Genomic DNA, 22,235 nt, shown 5'->3' on the forward strand with positions numbered 1-22,235 from the left:
TTGTAAGTGTTGTAGAGCCATTAACTACAGTGGATTTTAAGATATATCCATTCTTTTAGTTATTGTGGTTTCAATTACAACATAAAAGCTGTGTTCATAGATGCACAAGGTGTTAGCAGAGGCAAATACCATAACCGGTCTGAATGAGCTGAGCAGTATAGCTTGTCATGCTACATAATAAGAGCTTCAGGCCTGACGAGTTTGCCAAAAATACTTTAATGACTCCCAATCTGGCAGCATTGTTCAGCCATCACTGTGGCTTCTTCTTAGTACTTAAAGGATAAAGCATACAATATTCATTTTTTATTGTCAACAAATCCTCTGAAAAGACCGAAACGAGCAATATTAGCCCGTCTCTCAATACTTTCTGACTTCCCTAGCCTGTCTGTGGCACTCTGGTCCAAGCCCATTGCTTCATACTGAAGAAGTAAATCTTTAAGATTGCTCAAATAAATTTATAAATAGTTTAATTTTTTTTTGTTTTTATAAAAAGCTGATTCATTTTCAAAAACACCTGGGCCCTCAGTAGGGGAATTTTTTGGGACTATTTTTCAGCAGCAGATTATTAAACATTTGGTGCTCTAGTTCGTATTTTTGGCAGCAGGACGTCGTGTGTGGGTTTGACTCAAATATACATTGGTAAAGAAGGCACACGTCACTCAGCGCAAAAGTGTATTTTTAACAGATTTTAGACAACTATGAAGCGCTGTGGCACAGAGGAATACGATCTATCAGGCTTACAGTGTGATGCCCTCAGACTTTTTGTAGACTGGACTGAGTTGTTTTCTGTGTTTTGGGTTTTCTGTACAGTGTTTTTCCTCCTGTGTTCCTGTACTGGCTTTCCCTCCTTTGCCCACCTACACACCTGCTCTGAATCAGTCTCTTTATTTCTTCCCAACCAATCAGCTCCTTTCTTGTTCCCAGTGTTTTTGTCCTGCAAATCAGCTCCCTACCCATTCCTTCCCCAGGCCTAATCACCTCATTCCCCTCATCTGAGCTTCTCCGTCCACCTCTCCACCGGCACTTGTTTCTCTCGTCAGATCAGTTTGTATTTAAATCCAGAGGCCTGTACTACGAAGCAGGATTTGGGGTTAGCGAGGTAACTTCAGGGTTTTCCGGTGGTTCACTTCTTACCGGGGTAGATCTCCATGGTAACTGATGCTGAACAGCTAACCTGCTCCGGAGCAGGTTTTGTTCCAGATAAGAGATCAACTCATATAAAAGCACCGCCTATTGACCAATCAGAGCTCAGTGCGGTGATCGTATGATAATATTACACAAATATGAAGAAATTTAAGCCATAATCCAGATTAAAAACAACACAGTTTAAACTGACAATTGCAGGAAGGACAGCTGGATTTATACTTTGGGTGTTTACCGCTTTGAATTATGTTTTTTTTATATTTATACTTTTACTTTATATACGCCACTTCACTTGTTAAAGGACATAATGGAGTATAATACTCTCAACCTTTACACTTTTAAAAGCTATTTATATCTCAATGACTATATCTGACTTTTGAGTGTTTCGTTAAATTAATTAAAGTCTGTTAATTTACGCATTCACACATCGGGAGTTTTTTCTTTTACCAGCTGGTCTTCCTGCATTTAGTAGCTTCAACTGTGTTAATTTTAGCCTGGATTATGTGTTTAACTTCTTCATATTTGTCTAATGTAGTTCGCTCTTCCTTTGTAAAATGTGCCGCTCTGCCTGTCTGTCTGCAAGTCTGTGGACTTGTCCATGTCTGTGATTGGTCAGATGCTGCAAACACCTCCCCGTTCATGTGAACGCGCTCACAGCCAGACAGAGAAACCCTGGGTTGATTTACTGAGTTGTTAACCACTGTCGTAGGACCGCTTAGCGGGATCTCGTTTGTTAGGGTTAGTGAAGCCAGATAAGGAGAAGATACCCTGGGTATGTTGAACTCGCTTCGTAGTACAGGCCTCTGGTTTTCAGATCAATCTTTGTTGGATCCTTGATTTGTTGTGAGATGTTCAGTTTTGCCTTGCCTGTATTGGAGATTGAATTACATTTTTTTCACCAAGTTCCTGTTGTCTATGATCTCCTGCTTTTGGGTCCACCTGCTCCACTCTCCCTGACATAAAGGCAATACTTGTTAATAGGATCAATACATTATTGATTTTGGTTTATTCATGAATTGTGATGCCAACAAGAAAATAATAAAACATCACCAGATGTATCTGTTAACTGTGTTGTATAGAGCCTGTCATCCAGTTTCTAAGCTTCTACATACAGTCTTCTATCTTTAACTGTTTAAGTGACTTAAAATGTGATTTGTAGTGCTGTCAAAGTTAATGCGATGATAATGCAGTTTTAAAGCTAGAGTAAAGATACTGGCATCATGTGAAAATAGAAAACTTAACTATTGGTACCAACCATGTCATACTAGCTTGTTGCGAAGGAGGCTAAATAAAGCTCCAAACTTGAGCTAAATTTTGGCGAGGAAAAACTGGCATGGCCATTTTCAAAGGGGTCCCTTGACCTCTGACCTCAATATATGTGAATGTAAATGGGTTCTATGTGTACCCACGAGTCTCCCCTTTACAGACATGCCCACTTTATGATAATCACATGCAGTTAGGGGCAAGTCGTAGTCAAGTTAGCACACTGACACACTGACAGCTGTTGTTGCCTGTTGGGCTGCAGTTTGCCATTTTATGATTTGAGCATATTCCATCCATCCATCCATCTTCAACCGCTTATCCGGGATCGGGTCGCGGGGGCAACAGCTCCAGCAGGGGACCCCAAACTTCCCTTTCCCGGGCCACATTAACCAGCTCTGACTGGGGGATCCCGAGGCGTTCCCAGGCCAGAGTAGAGATATAATCTCTCCACCTAGTCCTGGGTCTTCCCCGTGGTCTCCTCCCAGCTGGTCGTGCCTGGAACACCTCCCAAGGGAGGCGCCCAGGAGGCATCCGTGCTAGATGCCCGAACCACCTCAACTGGCTCCTTTCGACGCAAAGGAGCAAGGACTCTACTCCGAGTCCCTCACGGATGACTGAGCTTCTTACCCTATCTCTAAGGGAGACGCCAGCCACCCTCCTGAGGAAACCCATTTCGGCCGCTTGCACCCGCGACCTCGTTCTTTCGGTCATGACCCAACCCTCATGACCATAGGTGAGAGTAGGAACGAAGATTGAACGGTAGATCGAGAGCTTTGCCTTCCGGCTCAGCTCTCTTTTCGTCACAACGGTGCGGTAAAGCGAATGCAATACCGCCCCTGCTGCTCCGATTCTCCGACCAATCTCACGTTCCATCGTCCCCTCACTACAAGACCCCGAGATACTTAAACTCCTTCACTTGGGGTAAGGACTCATTCCTTTGAGCATATTGTTTAATGCTAAATGCAGTACCTGTGAGGGTTTCTGACAATATTTGTCATTGTTTTGTGTTTTTAATTGATTTCCAATAATAAATATATACATACATTTGCATAAAGCATCATATTTGTCCACTCCCATGTTGATAAGAGTATTAAATACTTGATAAAACTCCCTTTAAGGTACATTTTGAACAGAAAAATTAAAATGTGGGATTATTTTGCGATTAATCACAACTAACTATGGACAATCGTGCGATTAATTGCAATTATATATTTTAATTGATTGACAGCCCTAGTGATTTGTCTTTATAATTGTCATTTACCTTGTTTTGTAACTTCTACTGACTAAATATATGACACACATATACTGTACAGTGTACAGTATATGTGTGTACCATGAGAAATGTCTTGATAAATACTCAAAATAATCATAAAGGCATTGCGAAGGTGAATGTTATGTGGGGATTTCCCATTGTTTCGATCACAGTAATGATATTAACAAATAGATCAGACAATAAAAAATGTAGTTATATTCCTACAGGTCTTTAAATAAAATCCTGAGTCCTCTTTGAGACCGAGAAAAGACGGAATAAAAATGCGGCCGATTCTGAGACAAGACGTAGACTTTCAAAAAGTAGTCTTTAAACCAGCCTCGAGACCAAGACTGATCTCGGGTACTACAACAATGCAAAACATATAAATGGACCTCTCGTTTGATACATCATGTGACATGGTCATGTGTAGATATTAACCCGTAAACTGCAAAATCTGATCTGAGATCTGCAAAAACTCTCACGAGACTCGTTACCTGACCACCTATCCCTGGGGAAAGCAACCTTTATTATCAAAGAGCCATTTTAGGCAAAAAAAAAATAAAAATCTGTCTGGAGCCACAAATCTTAAACAGTTTATAAAGCTTACACACAGCTTATAGTCTAAGTATTTAGTATATATAGTAAGTCTAATGCAGTGAGGGCCAAAGTGCAAATGTACTACAGAATATTAGGACCACATTGAGGGAAAAAAAATCAGAGATTTCCAGAATAAAGTCATAACTTTACGAGAAAAAAAAGAAAATACGATGACTTTATTCTCATAATATTACGACTTTTTTTTCTCGTAAACCTATGACTTTATTATCATAATATAATTACTTTATTCTCAAAATCTCAGATTTTTTTTTTTCCTCATACTTTTTTTTCCTAATACTCCGTCGTACCACAGACCTACAACAATGATAAATAAAAATGAAAATATAAACAAAAAACAGTTATTCATTTAAATTTTTAAAAATCCACAGGGAGTCACTGGAGAGGAGCTAAAGAGCCGCATGTGGCTCCGGAGCCGCAGGTTGCTGACCCCTGGCCAATCCTAACCATAACTATTCAAGATCAATGCCTAACCTTGACCATCTCGCGAGAGTTTCCCCAACTTGTGGGTTCCCTTCTAGACACTACCATGTGACATTTGCTCTTTGCTCTTTGCTCTTTGCTCTTTGCTCTTTGCTCTTTGCTCTGCAAACTGCAAACAGAAACCCTATCTAGTATCCTCACCATCACATTTGAAAATCCACATAATTGGTATAAAATTGGATATGGAATCATCCTAAAACAACTCCTACCCTCCTACCTGACAGGTGGTGTGTGTTCTCTGCTGCGTAGGGATCGGCTGAAGCCGAGGAGCCGCAGTTTGACTGGACTAAAGGTCCGGTGATAATGACGGGGCTGGTGTCCGGGTGGAGCAGGGCAGCTTTCAGAGGGCTGATGGAGTTAAAGTGGACCACCGAGAGACAACCGGTAAAACCGAGAGATGCCAACCTGGACAGGTCTGGATCCAAATCATCGGATCCTGTAGAAAGAAATGAACAAGAGAGAGAGTTGAATTTGTAATATTGTTGTAAACTGCATGGAACAGCCACAAATTACAGACTGTAAAAAGTACCATGAACTTTTTTCTGCTTTCCTTTTTGATGAAGTTTATCTTAGCATAGTGCAAACATTAAACCAGTTGGTGATCAATAACTCTACTTGTAATTTATTTGATCATTGACTGAATAACAACTTCTTAATGTAATTTAATACATGTTGTTTTTCCTGTTTGAAAGAAGACATTGCCACTGTATTTCCAAAGTAACCGATTAAATGCTTTCCCACGTACAGTCCTGACATGCACTGGAAATATAGGCTCTTTTCCATTCACACTGAGAGTAAATAGAACCGACCTATACTGAGATGAAAGAGGCATATTTACATAGTTTTTGTCAGCTATAAGTTCAATACTTATAGGCCATTCATCAGAGTACAATACATGTTGGTTTTTCGAATAAAGCACATTTTTTCCTGAATAGAGTTTGGATTTCTTCCTAGTAGGTGTTATTGTGTTGTGAAATGGCATCACATCAGCGGATGTGACAGTTTCTAACTGATAACCCCTCCTCTGCCTCATCTTAACTCAGTACATACCCAAGGCCATGACATCCACTAACAGGTTCATTGACTCTGCTGCTGATTCTCTTGTTATCCCTCACTGTGGGAACGTTGATGGCGGTACACCGACTTGAACTGATTAAGCACCTGTCGTTTACTCATTATGCTGAGTACAATACTTCCGTTTGTTTACTGCAACAGCAGGAGGACACAAACTGACATCAAGTCAGGATCCATAATGCTCATCACCATCCAATCAGAGAGAATGCCAAACATACAGACACTCACCACCCTCATTATAGCGTGCAGACTGTCAGTGCTTTCTCCTCGAGACAGATGTGAACTCTCACCTCTATCTGTTCATTTGATTGACTTGAATATCTTCATCATTCACCTCCTGCTCCTTCACAGCAGTGTAAACAGCAGCTGTGAACGCCAACATTACCGCTGTAAGCAGCTGCATCAGTGTCTGATCAGATGACTGACTGTGTTTTTTTACCAGGACACATCTGCATGTTGATGAGAGCGGCAGGAAACATTAGTGGAGCCTGTAAGCTCCTCTCGGCAGATACACTCTTCACTCCATCACCTCTCTCCCCCTCTCTGTCGCTCTGTATTCCTTCCGGATCCATTAGTTAGGCTGATGGATGAAGAGGTTGGCAGAAAACGACAGAAAATCCACTTTCCTGCTGCTTTTCTGATCCTGATCTGACTCTGCCTCCTCGGGTTTGACAGAGGGGAGGACCGGTCACATGCTGACTTGACGGGGTTAAAACACACTGAGCTGAGTTACAACATACTGGAGCTTCACATCCAAAAGGACAAAAAGATCTTATATTAGATACTCCATAAGATATATGGTGTGTCTGCCTCACATTAGTTTTATTATGACATTCAGTTGTTTTAAACACTGTTAAATTATGGTTTTGACAGATATAAATATCTGAAGGCCCAAATCAAAAAAACATTATGTTTGAAAATTAACCAACTGATGACAATTTTGCATTCATCGAGAGTAAAAAAAAAAAGGTTTCTGAAACCTCAGGTACAGCCTGAGAGTCAAAGTCTCTGTATTTAATCAAAAGAAAAATGTGCAATATCCATAAACATATTTTCTGATGTCATCACCCTACAAAACATTACAAATCCTCTAACAAGATCCTCTAAAATTTGAATGAAGCAATTCAGTGTATTAAATGAGTTAGTCCTTCTTTAATAAATCATCTTTCTGAAGTGTGTGTCTCCCTTTGTGTGCGGCAAGCGGGAGAACAAACAGTTTTTTGACCGCATTCAAAATGTTGTTTTTGAAAGGCTAAATGCCAACAAATATGGATTGAAGCAGAATATTTTGTTAGATAAAAATATGCTGTGTATTTTGGAAATGATTAGATCCATCTTTTTTCAATACATTTTGACTTTTGGACTTTAAAATTCTCTGGAGTTATTGGAAATGTTTGGATCATACGACTCAAAAATAAACTAAGTAGCCTGGAATGTAATTCTACAAATAGTATGATACTAATAATTAGGGCTGTCAATCAATTTAAATATTTAATCCTGATTAATTGCATGATCGTCCATAGTTAATCGCCAATTAATCGCATTTTAATTTGAATCGCAATTTTGATCTGTTCAAAATGTACCTTAATGGGTAGATCCGTCAAGTATTTAATACTCTTATCAACATGGGGCTGGACAAATATGCTGCTTTATGCAAATGTATGTATATAACAACACAAAACAATGACAGATATTGTCCAGAAACCCTCTCAGGTACTGCATTTAGCATAACAAATATGCTCAAATCATAACATGGCAAGCTGTAGCCCAACAGGCAACAACAGCTGTCAGTGTGTCAGTGTGCTGACTTGACTATGACTTGCCCCAAACTGCATGTAATTATCATAAAGTGGGCATGTCTGTAAAGGGGAGACTCGTGGGTACCCATAGAACCCATTTACATTCACATATCTGGAGGTCAGAGGTCAAGGGACCCCTTTGAAAATGGCCATGCCAGTTTTTCCTCGTCAAAATTTAGTGTAAATTTGGAGCGTTATTTAGTCGTCTTTGCGCCGAGTTAGTATGACATGGTTGGTGCAAATGGATTCATCAGGTTTTTTAGTTTAGGACCCCAGGTGGGGAACCACTGATAACTAGACAACCGCTGCGATGCTGAGCACCCACACAAGAAATATGTAAATAAAGAAACTGGATCATGTCCATGAAAATTGAAAAGAATGACCAGTTATGTCATTTTTCAAACGAGGTTCAACCTTAGCACAATGTACTGCTGGAATGTATCCGTCTGAAAATACATAATAATCTAGTACTACATAACAACATCAACAAACTTCTGCATGTTTTCTTTAACTGCACTCAGTTACAAGAATCTAGTAAAGAGCTACTTGAATACAAATCTACTAAATGCCAGATATTTAACTTTATCGAGACATAATTTTCTTAGTTGGTATTACTTGATAGTGCTGATGAAAGCCATTTTAAATAGCTGATGTTAAGCTGATGTTTTACTACTATACAGCTAGTGGGTTTGCTTTTAAATTGACAGCGCAGTTGTTGTGTCTGCGACTTATCAGAGAACTGTGACTGCAGCCTCTCAGCTCCCTCTTGTTAATAAAAGCTTACTGTATATCTCAGTCCGTCTCTGATGGAGCCAATTACTGTTTCACCCCGACTCTGTTACAGGTCCCTGTCCAGGACTACACAGCTAAAAGCGGGGCACTAAAACAACCCAGGGTGGCGACACTTTGCAATAAAACATTTATTAAATGGAACTCCTGTTCACTTCTGTAACGGAAATGAGGAGTGTGTGATATGTGAAAGCAGACAGAGCTTAACGGCTTCCTGGATTAGTGCTGGACAATAAATCTAATGTATTGAATAACTGCCCTGTCTTCTAAAAATCCCATTCCCATACAACGAAACAAACATGCCTAACCTTAACTATTCAAGGACAATGCCTAACCTTAGCCATTCAAGGACAACGCCTAACTTTAACCATTCAAGGTCAATGCCTAACCTTAACTATTCAAGGACAATGCTTAACCTTAACTATTCAAGGACAATGCCTAACCTTAACTATTCAAGGACAATGCCTAACCTTAACTATTCAAGGACAATGCTTAACCTTAACTATTCAAGGACAATGCCTAACCTTAACTATTCAAGGACAATGCCTAACCTTAGCCATTCAAGGACAATGCCTAACCTTAACCATTCAAGGTCAATGTCTAACCTTAACTATTCAAGGACAATGCCTAACCTTAACTATTCAAGGACAATGCTTAACCTTAACTATTCAAGGACAATGCTTAACCTTAACTATTCAAGGACAATGCCTAACCTTAACCATTCAAGGTCAATGCCTAGCCTTAACTATGCAAGGACAATGCTTAACCTTAACTATTCGAGGTCATTGCCCAACCTTAGCTATTCAAGGTCAATGCCTAACCTTAACTATTCAAGGTCATTGCCTAACCTTAACTATTCCAGGTCAATGCCTAACCTTAACTATTCCAGGTCAATGCCTAACCTTAACTATTTCAGGTCAATGCCTAACCTTAACTATTCCAGGTCAATGCCTAACCTTAACTATTTCAGGTCAATGCTTAACCTTAACTATTCAAGGTCAATGCCTAACCTTAACCATTCAATGTCAATGCCTAACCTTAACTATTCCAGGTCAATGCCTAACTGATGCACTGATGTTCTGAAGAAAAAATAATATAATAGAGTAAATTATTGACAATTTCTAGTTTTAGGTCATATCATTCCCTGTCCTGGATAGCTAAAAAATTAACTCCTTGTTGCACGTTTTACCATATTTATAGTTAACTTCCCAGGTTCTCTGCAGTCTTTACTTTCCAGTCTCTTCTTATCTCTTTCTAATGGTAAAACTGTTGGGGAAGTCTGAAGTCATGTATTTATCAGAAAGCTGGTCAGACAGTAGAAAAGAAACTGAATTATTTGAGGGTTACACAAGAACTTATACAGTATATTGCAGTATGTGGCTAAATCCAACTTCACTATCTGCTGTAGTAGTTTTCTGTTTACATCTTGACTCAGCACTACACTCAGTACAATAAAGTGATTCATATTTTCATTTTAGTATGAACAGGTTTGGCTATGTCTATTCCTCCAGATTTTCATAAGAAAGCACATGCTGAATGTCGAGTGAGGCCAAACATCTCAGAGCTGTCTGAGTGCTCTCTAACTGAAAAGGCCACGTCTCTGCTTTTACTGCCTCCTCACTTACCGTGCACTCTGCCCAACACCAGCGACTTGATGGCGTTGAATTCTCCGTCAGATGTCAGGTTGAAGTCTTCTCTGGGGTTTTGGTCGATCTGAAACAACCGACACATTTCTCTTATTAACTGTGGGGAAACTTTTCTGTTGCCTCACTCGACTAATTACATAAAAAGACTAACTTTTTGACTTTTGTGCCATTATTTTCTCCGTGTAGAAGTCAAACTGTGGATATCTGAATTTGGAAGTCCGTTCGTTTTATAGTTGACATTTTAGAACAGCTTTCCCTTTATGTTTCATCTCACCAGCTCAGTGGGAGAAATGAGCGACAGAGTCCACGTTTTCATGGAAAAACATTCAGTGATCCAAAGTGAAATCCTGCTCTACATCCTGGCTGACCATGTGGCTGTGGAGAGGAAAGCTAGTCAGAGCCAAAACTGAAGTTTCAAACTAAGCTTCAGCCATTTGACACCATTTGACGCTTGAAGAGCATTTGACTTTGTGAGTAGGAGTTTTAAATACTGATTATTTCAATTAGGTGTCACTGTTACATGCGGCATGTGTCTTTTGGCACACTGTTTGTGGGCGTGTTTTTGTTGTCCCTTCCCCCCTCTCTCTCTCTCTCTCTCTCTCTCTCTCGGTCTGGCCCAATTTCAAACCCCCCCTACACCCTCTCCCTACCCACTTCCACTCCGTTTGTGCGTGGCGTGGAGGGTCCGCCATATTAAGTGCCAATCCAAACCAACTCACGGGGAGTGGAAGTGGGTTATAAAACACTCCAACAGCGAACCTGCAAAGATGCCGACTCGCCGTTTTGTGTTCGTCATGGAACACGATCCAATGTAGGTTCTGTGCGACTACCGGTACAAACATTTGTAACACTTGTAAACTGCTCAAACTGATAGATATTTAATGTATTCTACTTTATTGTCATACAGACGTCAGCAACATAAAGTAAGTAGATTATATTTAGGATCAAATACTGTATATCCTTATCCAGTCTAGAAAACAGTAGACATGTTCATTAGATTTTATATAAATTATATATATTTATAAGTTTTTACCCCTATCAGGAGCTATAGCCCCATCATTTATTACATCTTCAACTGTGCAATACTGATTTAACAGTACAATCATTTAGTGCATTCATTCAGCTGTGCAATAATCTCGTCTACACTGGCATTACCACTGCATGTATTTATACAGAACATTTAAACTAATATTCTTATTTTACACTATTCTTGCATTTTTATAAATGCAGGCATTTATATTATTTGCATATATCTTATTTTTCAGCAGTATTATTTGACATTATTTGTCGTTTATATATATATATTTCTTATTTATATTTGCTTATGATTTCTCTATTTTTATATAATTATACATATATTCTGAAACAGGAGCAAAACGTAACTCAATTTCCCCCCCGGGTATCAATAAAGTATTTCTGATTCTGATATTTATTTCCTTGCAGGAGAGAGGGAAGTTCGTCCAAAGTGGCTGCTGTATTTCTACCCTCCACCTTCTCCACCTTAAAGAAGGAGCTTCATTGAGCTGTGAGTGTGACTACAAATGGAGTTCACTCCGCCACGGAGTGGGAGGGTGGAGGGGCCAGATTGGAATTGGGCCTCTCTTTCTGGTGGCCTTATTTCTGTAGGAGTGGAGCACCTGAAAGTGATCATCAGGGAGAAGGAGGAGGAATGTGTAAATAGTCACACACAGGCCGGCCAGGTGGGAGCACAGCTGTGAGACTTCTGCCTCTCTTGTTTTCCTTGAATGTTTTGTCCCCAGCATGGATGAGAGTGTTTTTGCTACTTTAGTTTGGGCTGGAGATTACCGGTAGTTCAGTTATCGTGTTTTGTTTAGTCTTAATTACGCTCTAAATTTAGGGGGATGAGTTGGGTGCGATGGCCCACTGCGAGGCCGGCTCCGTGACCTTATTCTTTTATTCTTTTTGGCCGGGATCTCCAACCCATTTAGTTTTTTTTTACAATAAAATCAGTTGTTTTCTCCAAGTAACCGGTTCTTGGCTTCCTTTCGGTCTCCATTAAAGTCTCCGTCTGATTTTGAGAGGCCATAACAGTCACATTAAAATGGTTGGTTGAAAGTGGGTTGAATGTTGTTAGAACCAAATTCAGAGTTTCCCTTTTAAATATAGATCTCTACTATTCCAAAATCAAAGAAATGCAAATCTTAAGGGACTCCTCACACCCTGCAAACCTTCTATTCAGTCTTCTATCTTTGGGTAAAAGACTACGCAGTATTAAGACTAAAATCTCTCGCTTCCACGATTATCCCGAAGCAATCCTCATCCTAAATGCTTCCCTGGCTGTATAAACAAGCACAAGGACTTTAAAGCTGCAGTGGGTAGAAATGGAGCAAATATATATATTATAAAACGGTCACTATATCCTGATGAGACAGGTAATCTGAACAAAATAATGTGCCTCTGTGTCCACCGGTGCTCCTAACGGTATCTGCAAGATTTCACAGACCGGAAGAGAACAACCAGTCAGAGCTGATCTGGAGTCTGCCGTCCAGCTGCTGTCTATTAGAGCCGGCTGTCAATCACTCGCAAACTCTGAGCAAACGGACAAACTAGGCAGCGCTGATCAAATATGAATCAATATTCTGTTAGGTTACTGCCTATTTCTCTCCTCAGATGTTTTCAGAATCATCTTGTAGTGTACTGTTTAGCTGTAAAATGAGAAAGTTTGTGACCCGGCAGCCATGTTGAGATCTCTTGAGGAAATACCAAGCACCGCCCACCAGCCGGAGCACAGCCAATAGGAACGCTCTCTCTGAAATGACCTGTGAAGTCTCCCATCACGGGCTAGATTTTATTAAAACCTGAAAACAGAGCCATGAGGAGGAGCAGAAGTCTAGTTTTCTCTCAGAACACTTGAATTACAATATGCTGAAAGGTTATTATAAAATGTTTGCCCAATGATGCCAACAAATTGTTGCCTTTAACTTGTCACTTTAAGGGCATGAGCCATCTGGTTGCATTTTTGTATTTATTGTATTGTTACTGTATTGCTATTGTGGCAGTATGTTTTGTGATTATATGTTTTGTTGTTGAGCGCACTAAAACAAATTCCTAATCAACAGCGGTTGATGTGGCTATAAATTATTGAAATTTTGAATCTTGTTTGCAAGTAAACCTTTTTTTAAATTGTTCATGTTACAGATAGATAATAGTATTGTGCTCATAAGTAAATAAAGTGGTTACAGTACTGTTCTGCTGATATTAAAAGTTCCAGGTAAAGTTTTCTTTGCTTTAAATTCGGATTTATTTTAGTTTATTTCAGTTTCCACATATTATAACCTGGAGTGTTTCTCCTCTGGTGTCTGAACAGACTGGGACTAACTGGAGCATGCTGTGAGATCAACAGGAAACCCTTGGAGGAAATCAGTGGACACTGGCCTCTCTGATAACAGTACGAAAACAGAGCACACAGTGTATCGGTAGCCCCGAGTGATTTATGCTTCAGTGAGTCATTTTTCAACCGGACATTCTACTCAGGGGAGAGGATGTGATACTGTCCACTTGTGAGAGCAGTGTGGAGGCTGTAGGCTGCTGGCCATCAGGACACAGCACACTGAAACTCTTGTCGAGGTTCACCTGATGTTGCCGGAGTATGTTACTAATGATATAATGATTCAAAGGGATGGAAACTGGCAAGATGAGATGCACCTCATATTTCACTGCTGGAGCCTCAGAACGCAGTGAATCAGGAGGCTGCACCCACAAGACGACGTCGCCTTGTATTTCATCTCAGGGTGCTGATAATTATACAGACATCCAGGCTCCTGGTTAGATGGAGTTATCCTCATATATCATGCGAGGCTGTTGTTAACAAGATAAGACGTTCAGTAGATCCAGATATGATTAAGACGCTTCATATTTCATCTGAAGCTCTTCTATTATTTGTCCCTGCTGCCCTGCCGTAGCTCTGCTGTCACCACTGGGGCTTTATTATGTCAAAAGAACAATGTGATTTAAGTTTAACCGGCTAGAACAGGGGTCAGCAACCTGTGGCTCTGGAGCCACATGCGGCTCTTTAGCTCCTCTCCAGTGGCTCCCTGTGGATTTTTAAAAATGGAAATGAATAACTGTTTTTTGTTTACATTTTCATCTTCATTTATCATTGTTGTAGGTCTATGGTACGACGGTACGACGGTACGACGGTACGAAGGTACGACGGCGTATTAGGGCCACATTGAGGGAAAAAAATAAATCTGAGATTTTGAGAATAAAGTCGTAATATTACGAGAATAAAGTCATGACTTTATGAGAAAAAAGTCACAACATTACGAGAAAAAAAGTCTTTATAGTACGAAGATAAAGTCATAACTTTACGAGAAAGAAAGTTGTAATATTACAAGAATAAAAGTCATAATATTACGAGACAAAAGTCATAAGATTACAAGAAAAGAACGTTGTAATATTACGAGAATAAAGTCATAACTTTATGAGAAAAAAGTCACAACTTCACGAGAAAAAAAGTCGTAATAGTTCGAGGATAAAGTCATAACTTTACGAGAAAAAAGGTTGTAATATTACGAGAATAAAGTCATAACTTTACGCGAAAAAAAGTCGTACTATTACGAGAAAAAAGTCGTAATATGAGAATAAAGTCATAACTTTACGAAAAAAAAAGTAGTAATATTATGAGAATAAAGTCATAACTTTCCGAGAAAAAAGTCGTAATATAACACGAATAACGTCATAAGATTACGTGAAAAAAAAGAAAATAACACATAAAATTACTCATTTATAATATTATAACTTTATTCTCATAATACTATGACTTTTTTGTCTCGTAAACCTATGACTTTATTCTTGTAATATTACGACTTTTTTCTCAAAATCTCCGATTTTTTTTTTTTTCTCAATGTGGCCCTAATAATCCGTCGTACCGTCGTACCATAGACCTACAACAATGATAAATAAAAAATGTAAACAAAAAACAGTTATTCATTTCCATTTTCACTGGAGAGGGGCTAAAGAGCCGCATGTGGCTCCGGAGCTGCAGGTTGTTGAAACCCTGCCTCACGTAGAGACCAATCAACATATTTTTCATTATCAAAATAATGCTGATCATATTGCTCATTGTCTCCATGAGGTGGTTAAAGTGTCACTGTCACAGCTTGTATTGTGAAAGTAGACGAACCTTCAACCTGAACAAATATAGCTCTGCTCTGTTTGAGACTGCAAAAAGCGAAAAAAAGCCCAATTGATGGCTCAAATTCAGTTTTGCCCCCAGACAATTTGTCACCTATATGCTTCCTTATGTTTCAGGCCAATCTCTCAACATATGGTGTTGTGTATTTGTTCAACTCTCTGTACCAACAGGTACACGGTGTAAATAATAAGTGTGTGATTGTGTGTGTATTGTTACCTGCACAGACGCAGAGTCTGCCCGTCTCCTGATGGTAACGGTGTGTAGCTGTCCGTCGGCCAGGCTTTTCACTCTGCTCCTCAACACTTCAGCATCTCTGCCGCTGTCCAGCTTGTATCTCACCTCCAGCTTATCTTCATACACACAAACACACAGAGTTTTCCAATTCACACTTTTTCTCTTGATGAAAACATCCAGGTCTTTTTCTCTAATCTTTATCTTTTTTAAGGATGTATTTTTCTCTTCCGACGATGAATCTGAATGATGAGTATCGGAGTCAATAAAGCTTTCCATATTAAGAGGATTAGAAGTTAATTCCCTATCAATAACACAACTCCAAATTTAATTAATTTTCCTAATATTCAGAGGATTAAATGCAGATTTAATGAAAGCCCTGTTACGTCTTTGGGCTTTTAAGATTAATAAGGAGGATAAGAAATTACATGTTGTCTTTTTCAAGTGTAGTAATTAATCCCATAAAGGACATATCACGATTGTGACTCACTGTTCTTTTTATTACAAAGGTGTGTTTACCGAGAAGGAATAATTGTTTGGTGCATGAGCTTCCTGAAAACAGACCTTAAAGCTGAAGTAGGCGAGATTGGAGCAAATATGATTAAAAAAAGTTATTTTAATAAAACGGTTGCTATATCCTGACAGTAGTACATGAAACAGGTAATCTGTAAAAAAATCATGTTCCTCTGTGTCCGGTGCTCCTAACGGCATCTGCAAGATCTCACAGACTGGAGGAAAACAAGCAGTAAGAGCTGATCTGAGATCTGGTGTCCATCTGCTGTCTAAGAGAGCCGGCTGTCAATCACTCAAAAACTCCAACAAACGATCAAACTAGGCAGCGCTGATCAAATATGAATCAATATTCTGTTATTGCAATGCCTATTCTAACACCTACTGTATATGCCTTAGATGTTTTCATCTTGTAGTGTACTGTTTAGCTGTAAAAACCTGGCAGCCATGTTGAGATCTCTTGAGGGAATACTAAGCACCGCCCACCAGCCGGAGCACAGCCAATAGGAATTCTCTCTCTCTGAAATTACCTGTGAAGTCTCCTGTCACGGGCTAAATATTTTAAAGCCTGAAAACAGAGCCATGATGAGGTGCAGAAGTCTAGTTTTCTCTCAGAAAACTTTAATTACAATATGCTGAAAGGTTATTATGGGATTTTTGCCCAGTGATGCCAAAAATGTGTTACCTACTGAAGCTTTAAGTGGTTGACAAGGAATTTCTGTTTGGACTGAAGGAGGTTTTAACTGCAGAGAGGGAAAATAAAAAAAGAAAGGAGCTGAACAAAAGAAAGCTCTCAGGGATTTAATTGGACACTTCAGTTTAAGTGCATTTACCTGACGACTCGGTCAGCATGGAACCTTAATGCCCTGCTGTCCATCAGCTTTCTCTGAGTCATTAACATCAGAAAAAAATCCATTTACAGCTAATTTGGCAGCAAAGTGCCAATTTTATTAGGCTACTGGATGCTGAAAATTGAATTTTATATTCAAAGTGCCTCCTACTACTGTTAAAAGCCAAACTCACAACATAATTATTTCAAACCAAAGTTTATAAAACACATCAGTAAGTTTTCTGCTGTTTTATTCAGCAGCACGGTGACCTATCACCCATTAGCAGCCCACCAAACTTTTATTCCCTCAGCACCACTCAGCAGGTCTCAGTGATAAGACCAGTGAACACTCTTTCTCCAGCCTGAGACAAAACGTAACAGCCGGACCGGTTGGACAGATTAAAAGGCAGTAGAGGCTGACAGGGTGAATCCAGAGAGAGGAAAGATCTGACAGATCCTGATCTTGTAAAGCTGCAGAGCAGAGGATGAAGAGGAGGAGGAGGAGGAGGAGGAGGAGGAAAAGCGAGGGGAGAGGAAGGACAGGAGGAGAGGTCGATATCAGGAGAAGATGACAGGAGGAAGAGGGAGGAGAGGTAAGATGAGCGACTGGGAGAAGACGCCAACAGAGGAAAGTAATTGAAAAAGTGGAAAAGGAAACATCTAGACAAGATTTTTCATTTTAGATTTGAAAATGTGGACAGAATAGTGTAAAAGAAGTAAGAGCAACAACGAGAAGTAAAGAGTATGTAATTAAAGCTGCAGTGGGTAGAATTGGAGCAAATATGATTAAAGGTTCCATATCATGCTCATTTTCAGGTTCATACTTGTATTTTGTGTTTCTACTAGAACATGTTTACATGCTTTAATGTTCAAAAAACACATTATTCTCCTCGTGCTGTCTGCCTGAATATACCTGTATTAGCCTCTGTCTGAAATGCTCCGTTTTAGGCTATTTCAATGGAATTGCAACTTAATTACGTGGCTAGGCAACAGTTTGGGTCCATGTTTACTTCCTGTCAGCTGATGTTATTTGCATACACTGCAACAGGAAATAAACTGGGACACATTTAGAATGTTTACGTTTAAAACCATGTAATGTTATATTTGTGACATCACAAATGGACAGCAATCCTAACGGCTTGTTTCAGACGCGCAATTTCTGAATAAGGGCTGTGGGTATTTCTCTGTATATTGAGCGTTTTGATAGTTTAACAGTATTTATAGAGCACTTAAACCTGCTTTATAATATAAAAGACATGAAAATCTCACTTTTTGCAATATGGGACCTTTAAAAAAAATATTTTTATAAAACGATCATCATCATCATCTGAAAAAAATCATGTACTACTTTGTCCTCCGGTGCTCCGAGTTGGAGTCTGCCATCCAGCAGTCAGTCACTTGCGAACTCCGACCAAACGGTCAAACTAGGCAGCGCTGATCAAATATGAATCAATATTATGGTACGTTAATGCCTATTTCTCACCTCAATTGTTTTCAGAATCATCTTGTAGTGCACGATTTAGCTGTAAAATGAGAATGTTTGTGACGCCGCCGCCATGTTGAGATCTCTTGAGGGAATACCAAGCACCACCCACATGATGGGAGCACAGCCAATAGGAACGCTCTCTCTCTGAAATGACCTGTGATTGGTCAAAGTCTCCCGTCACGGGCTAGATTTCCTTAAGCCTGAAAACAGAGCCAAGAGGAGGTGCAGAAGTCTAGTTTTCTCTCAGAACATTTGAATTACAATATGCTGAAAGGTTATGGGATTTTTTCCCAATAATGCCAAAATTATACTGTCTACTGAAGCTTTAACTAGAAGGGTAGGGATGGGGGGAGTACGAATTTGACAAAGGTGTTAAGACATTGAAAGAAAACTGCAAGTGAGAAGGAGGCATACAGGAAAAGAAGCTTATGAGAAGCTTTTCATAAATAATAGAGGACATTCAACTTCAACTATGAATGATCTGGAGGAGAGGAGACCAAAAAAAGGGATGTGAAAAAGGCCTGAGAGAGGGAGAAGAATAGGAGGAGAGGTGTTTAAGGGGCTTATAAAAAAATGATACAACTAATCTTGTTTTAAAAATAATTTAAAGAAATAAATGCTGCAGGAAAGAGAAGTCAAGGTAGATGGGATGATTTAAAAAGAAAATAAGACACACTACCTCAATCTTGTGCAACAGCCACACAAATAAACTCCTACAAAATAAAAGCCTCCTCACCATGCTTGTTGATGAGCAGGGCCAGGTACTCTCTGTAGTAGGAGCTGACATAGAGCAGCAGAGCCGGACTCTGGCTGGTCCTGAAGCTCAGGGAGACGTTCTCTCCTCTCAGCGTCATGTCCGAGTAGATGGAGGACGGCAGGGCGCTGGCGTTCCTGCTCAACTCGTACGGCTCCTTGAAGGTGTAGCTGACGGACGTCCCTGACTTGAAGCTGGCTGACACCTCTGGAGGAAGGGAGCGAGACAGCCACGGAGAGGTTACAGCACAGGCTTGTATTTGGCAATATCAGAAATGGAAAGGAAAAAATGAAAGCTGATTTAGCAAGATATATAAAAACAGAGTGTTCTTTGAATTTTTTTTTTGCCACACTGGCAAAAGAAACATCAAAGATCTTTCTGACAAAAACTCCAGCATTATAAAGCTTTCATTTTTAGCAACTGACTCATTCAGACTACAAACATGTTTAAACCTCTTGAATCTTGAAAGATAAATGGAGGCTTTTTGATGGTTTCAAATCAAGAGTACCGCCATGGATTTTTCCTTTCTTTTCCTTTCCTTTCCTTTCTTGTTTATCTTTAGGGCCCGAGCACCGACAACATCGGGCCAGCGAAGGCCCTGTTGAAACTGGAGGAATTATTTTTCTTTTTCTTAAAATGAATTGCCTTTTCGAGGCCTTCGCTATGCTCAAAAAGTTGTTAAACTTGGCACACTTATCAGACGCGGTGAAGATTTTTAGTATTTTAAGGGTCTCGGGCTTGGGTGTTGCAAAATGGCTCGCTAGCGCCCCCTAGAAAGTTAGAAAAATTGAGCCCCTCGCTCCGGATTCACCTACATGTATGAAATTTGGCAGACAGATATAACATATGGAGATGCACAGAAAAGCCTCTAGGAGGTATGCCCAAAACTCAACAGGAAGTCAGCCATTTTGAATTTAATGTGCTTTTTTTTTGCCATTTTTAGCGTTTTATAGGCCGTGTACTTTAACAAACTCCTCCTACAGATTTAATCAGATCGACTTGAAATTTGGTCAGGATCATCTTAAGACCTTCAGGATGAAAAGTTATTAAAATGGTGAGTTTTCACTAAACGACCTGACCGTGGCGTAGCGGCCAATTTGAGCCATTCGCCATGAAACAGGAAGTTGTTGTAACTCCACTATACATAGTCCGATCTGCCCCAAATTTCTCAGGTATGATGGTGGTCCAGGTCTAATGGAATTCACATGTCAATATAGACTCACAGCCCCGCCCCAAGACGTTAGCCCCGCCCCCTTTCATAACTCATGAACCGTTTGTCGTAGAGTCTTGTGGTGGGCGTTGTTGCACTCATCACAGTTCCGGTTTCATTGCGCCTGGCCGCGTCGATCGGCGTCCTGCCAGTACCCCTGACGTGCGGGAAGGTGCGAGGACCCGTTCATCGTTGCTCGCAGCTTTAATTTAGATTTACATTTTAGGGATTTCACTTTCTCTTATTCACGATGATTTAGGACACTTTCACACCCCAAACAAACACCACCATGGAACTGGACCAAAACCTTTTCACTCAGCAGTTGATAAACTGCAGCTATTGGAGGGACTGAACTTGTGAATATCTTGTAACAGTCAAGATATTTCTGTATAAGTGATCATAATATTATGTTCAACTGCCCTTACCAAATAGGAATTTATTCAAGTGTGCTATTAGTATACTTATTTTAAACTGAAAATAAGAGAGTATACTTTCAGTTTACTTTTGATGTACTTATCATTGATATACTTAAGTATATTTCGCTTATGCAGACAAGTATACAGAAAAGTCTAAGTATACTTGGCTTATACTTGTGCTTAATCTTTTGAAAGATACATTTAAGAAAAGTATAATTAAGTATTCTTGCCTTATAGGTCTACAGAAAGGTATACTTGGCTTGTAGTTGTGTTTACTTACTTTATAGCATATTAAAGTGTGTGAGAGTTTTTGTGAACAAATGTTTTGATATGAATTTACTTCAGTTCATCAAGAATTTTCTACGTTTTTGGATTCTCGGTTCACCCTGGAGGCATGCGAGAAAAATGTATTTATTTTTTATCATCACAAAACATTAAGCCAAATAGCTAAAGGAGCAAGTCTCTTTATATAATACATAAATCATTGGCTAAGTATTATAACTTGAGTATACAAAGTGTACTTTCATAGACTTAAAAAGTGGGCTACAAGTATATACAAGTACGTACAGTATAAAAACTAGTTCATTGTATAATTGCAGTACAAAATACAACATAGATGTAAACTAGTTGAGTACTCAACTCTACTTCAAGTGTAAGAACTTACTGTTCCTACACTTAAAGTACACTTAAAATTATACTTTCATAAACTAAAATGTGGGCCAATTTAGTCCCAAGAAGTATTAAATTAGCACACTTATAAATATGCTACTAGTACATTGGTATTAGCATACTTACTATATAAAGTATACTTCGGGGAAATATAGTTGAACAAGACTTAAGTACACTCTAAAAAAAGATCCACTGGCTCAACTTAAAAAAATTAAGGTAACAAATTGCATGGATCTTTTTAAGTATTTCCAACTATGGCATTATTGAGTAAATCCTATGAGTCTTTTGTAGTCTGACTAACCCAATTGATTAAGCTCAACCAACTTGATATTAATCCAAACATTGTGTTGATATTAAGTTGGTTGAACTTAATTAAGCCTTTAGAGGTCAAAGCAAATCAAGTTGGTTGAACTTAATCAATTGGGTTAGTCAGACTACAAAAGACTCATAGGATTTACTCAATAATGCCATAGTTGGAAATACTTAAAAAGATCCATGCAATTTGTTACCTTAATTTTTTTGAGTATTAGTAAATCAATAATGCCATAGTCGGAAATACTTGAAAAGATCCATGCAATTTGTTACCTTAATTTTTTTGAGTATTAGTAAATCAATAATGCCATAGTTGGAAATACTTGAAAAGATCCATGCAATTTGTTACCTTAATTTTTTTGAGTATTAGTAAATCATTTCACTTAAGTCAAAATAAATAACATATTTCAGTTTCAGTTTTTATGATCAAACAGTTTATTTTAGACATTTTAAACACTTTGTCCACTAGCTTCTTTTAACCATGAACATTTATTATACCATGGTGTGTGCACAAAACCATGTCCAATGTTCCTCATTCCCAATGAGATCAGGACAGTAACCAAAACTTTCACCAGGAAACAATTTGTCAAAAGATA

General features: G+C 39.1%; 1 protein-coding gene across 1 annotated transcript in view; it reads right to left on the bottom strand.

Moving 5' to 3' along the window:
* The window catches only part of LOC119498731 (contactin-associated protein-like 4), a 156,113-nt gene that overhangs the window by 5,005 nt on the left and 128,873 nt on the right, over positions 1-22,235 (bottom strand). Inside the window, exons 19-22 of the mRNA XM_037787780.1 lie at positions 19,015-19,239; positions 15,439-15,572; positions 10,044-10,131; positions 4,974-5,192 (exon numbers count right to left, since the gene is read on the bottom strand). Coding sequence (XP_037643708.1) covers positions 4,974-5,192; positions 10,044-10,131; positions 15,439-15,572; positions 19,015-19,239 — 666 coding nt within the window. The remainder of the gene's footprint in view (positions 1-4,973; positions 5,193-10,043; positions 10,132-15,438; positions 15,573-19,014; positions 19,240-22,235) is intronic.

The sequence above is a fragment of the Sebastes umbrosus genome, chromosome 12 (genome assembly GCF_015220745.1).
Source record: "Sebastes umbrosus isolate fSebUmb1 chromosome 12, fSebUmb1.pri, whole genome shotgun sequence".
NCBI classification, from domain to species: Eukaryota; Metazoa; Chordata; class Actinopteri; order Perciformes; family Sebastidae; genus Sebastes; species Sebastes umbrosus.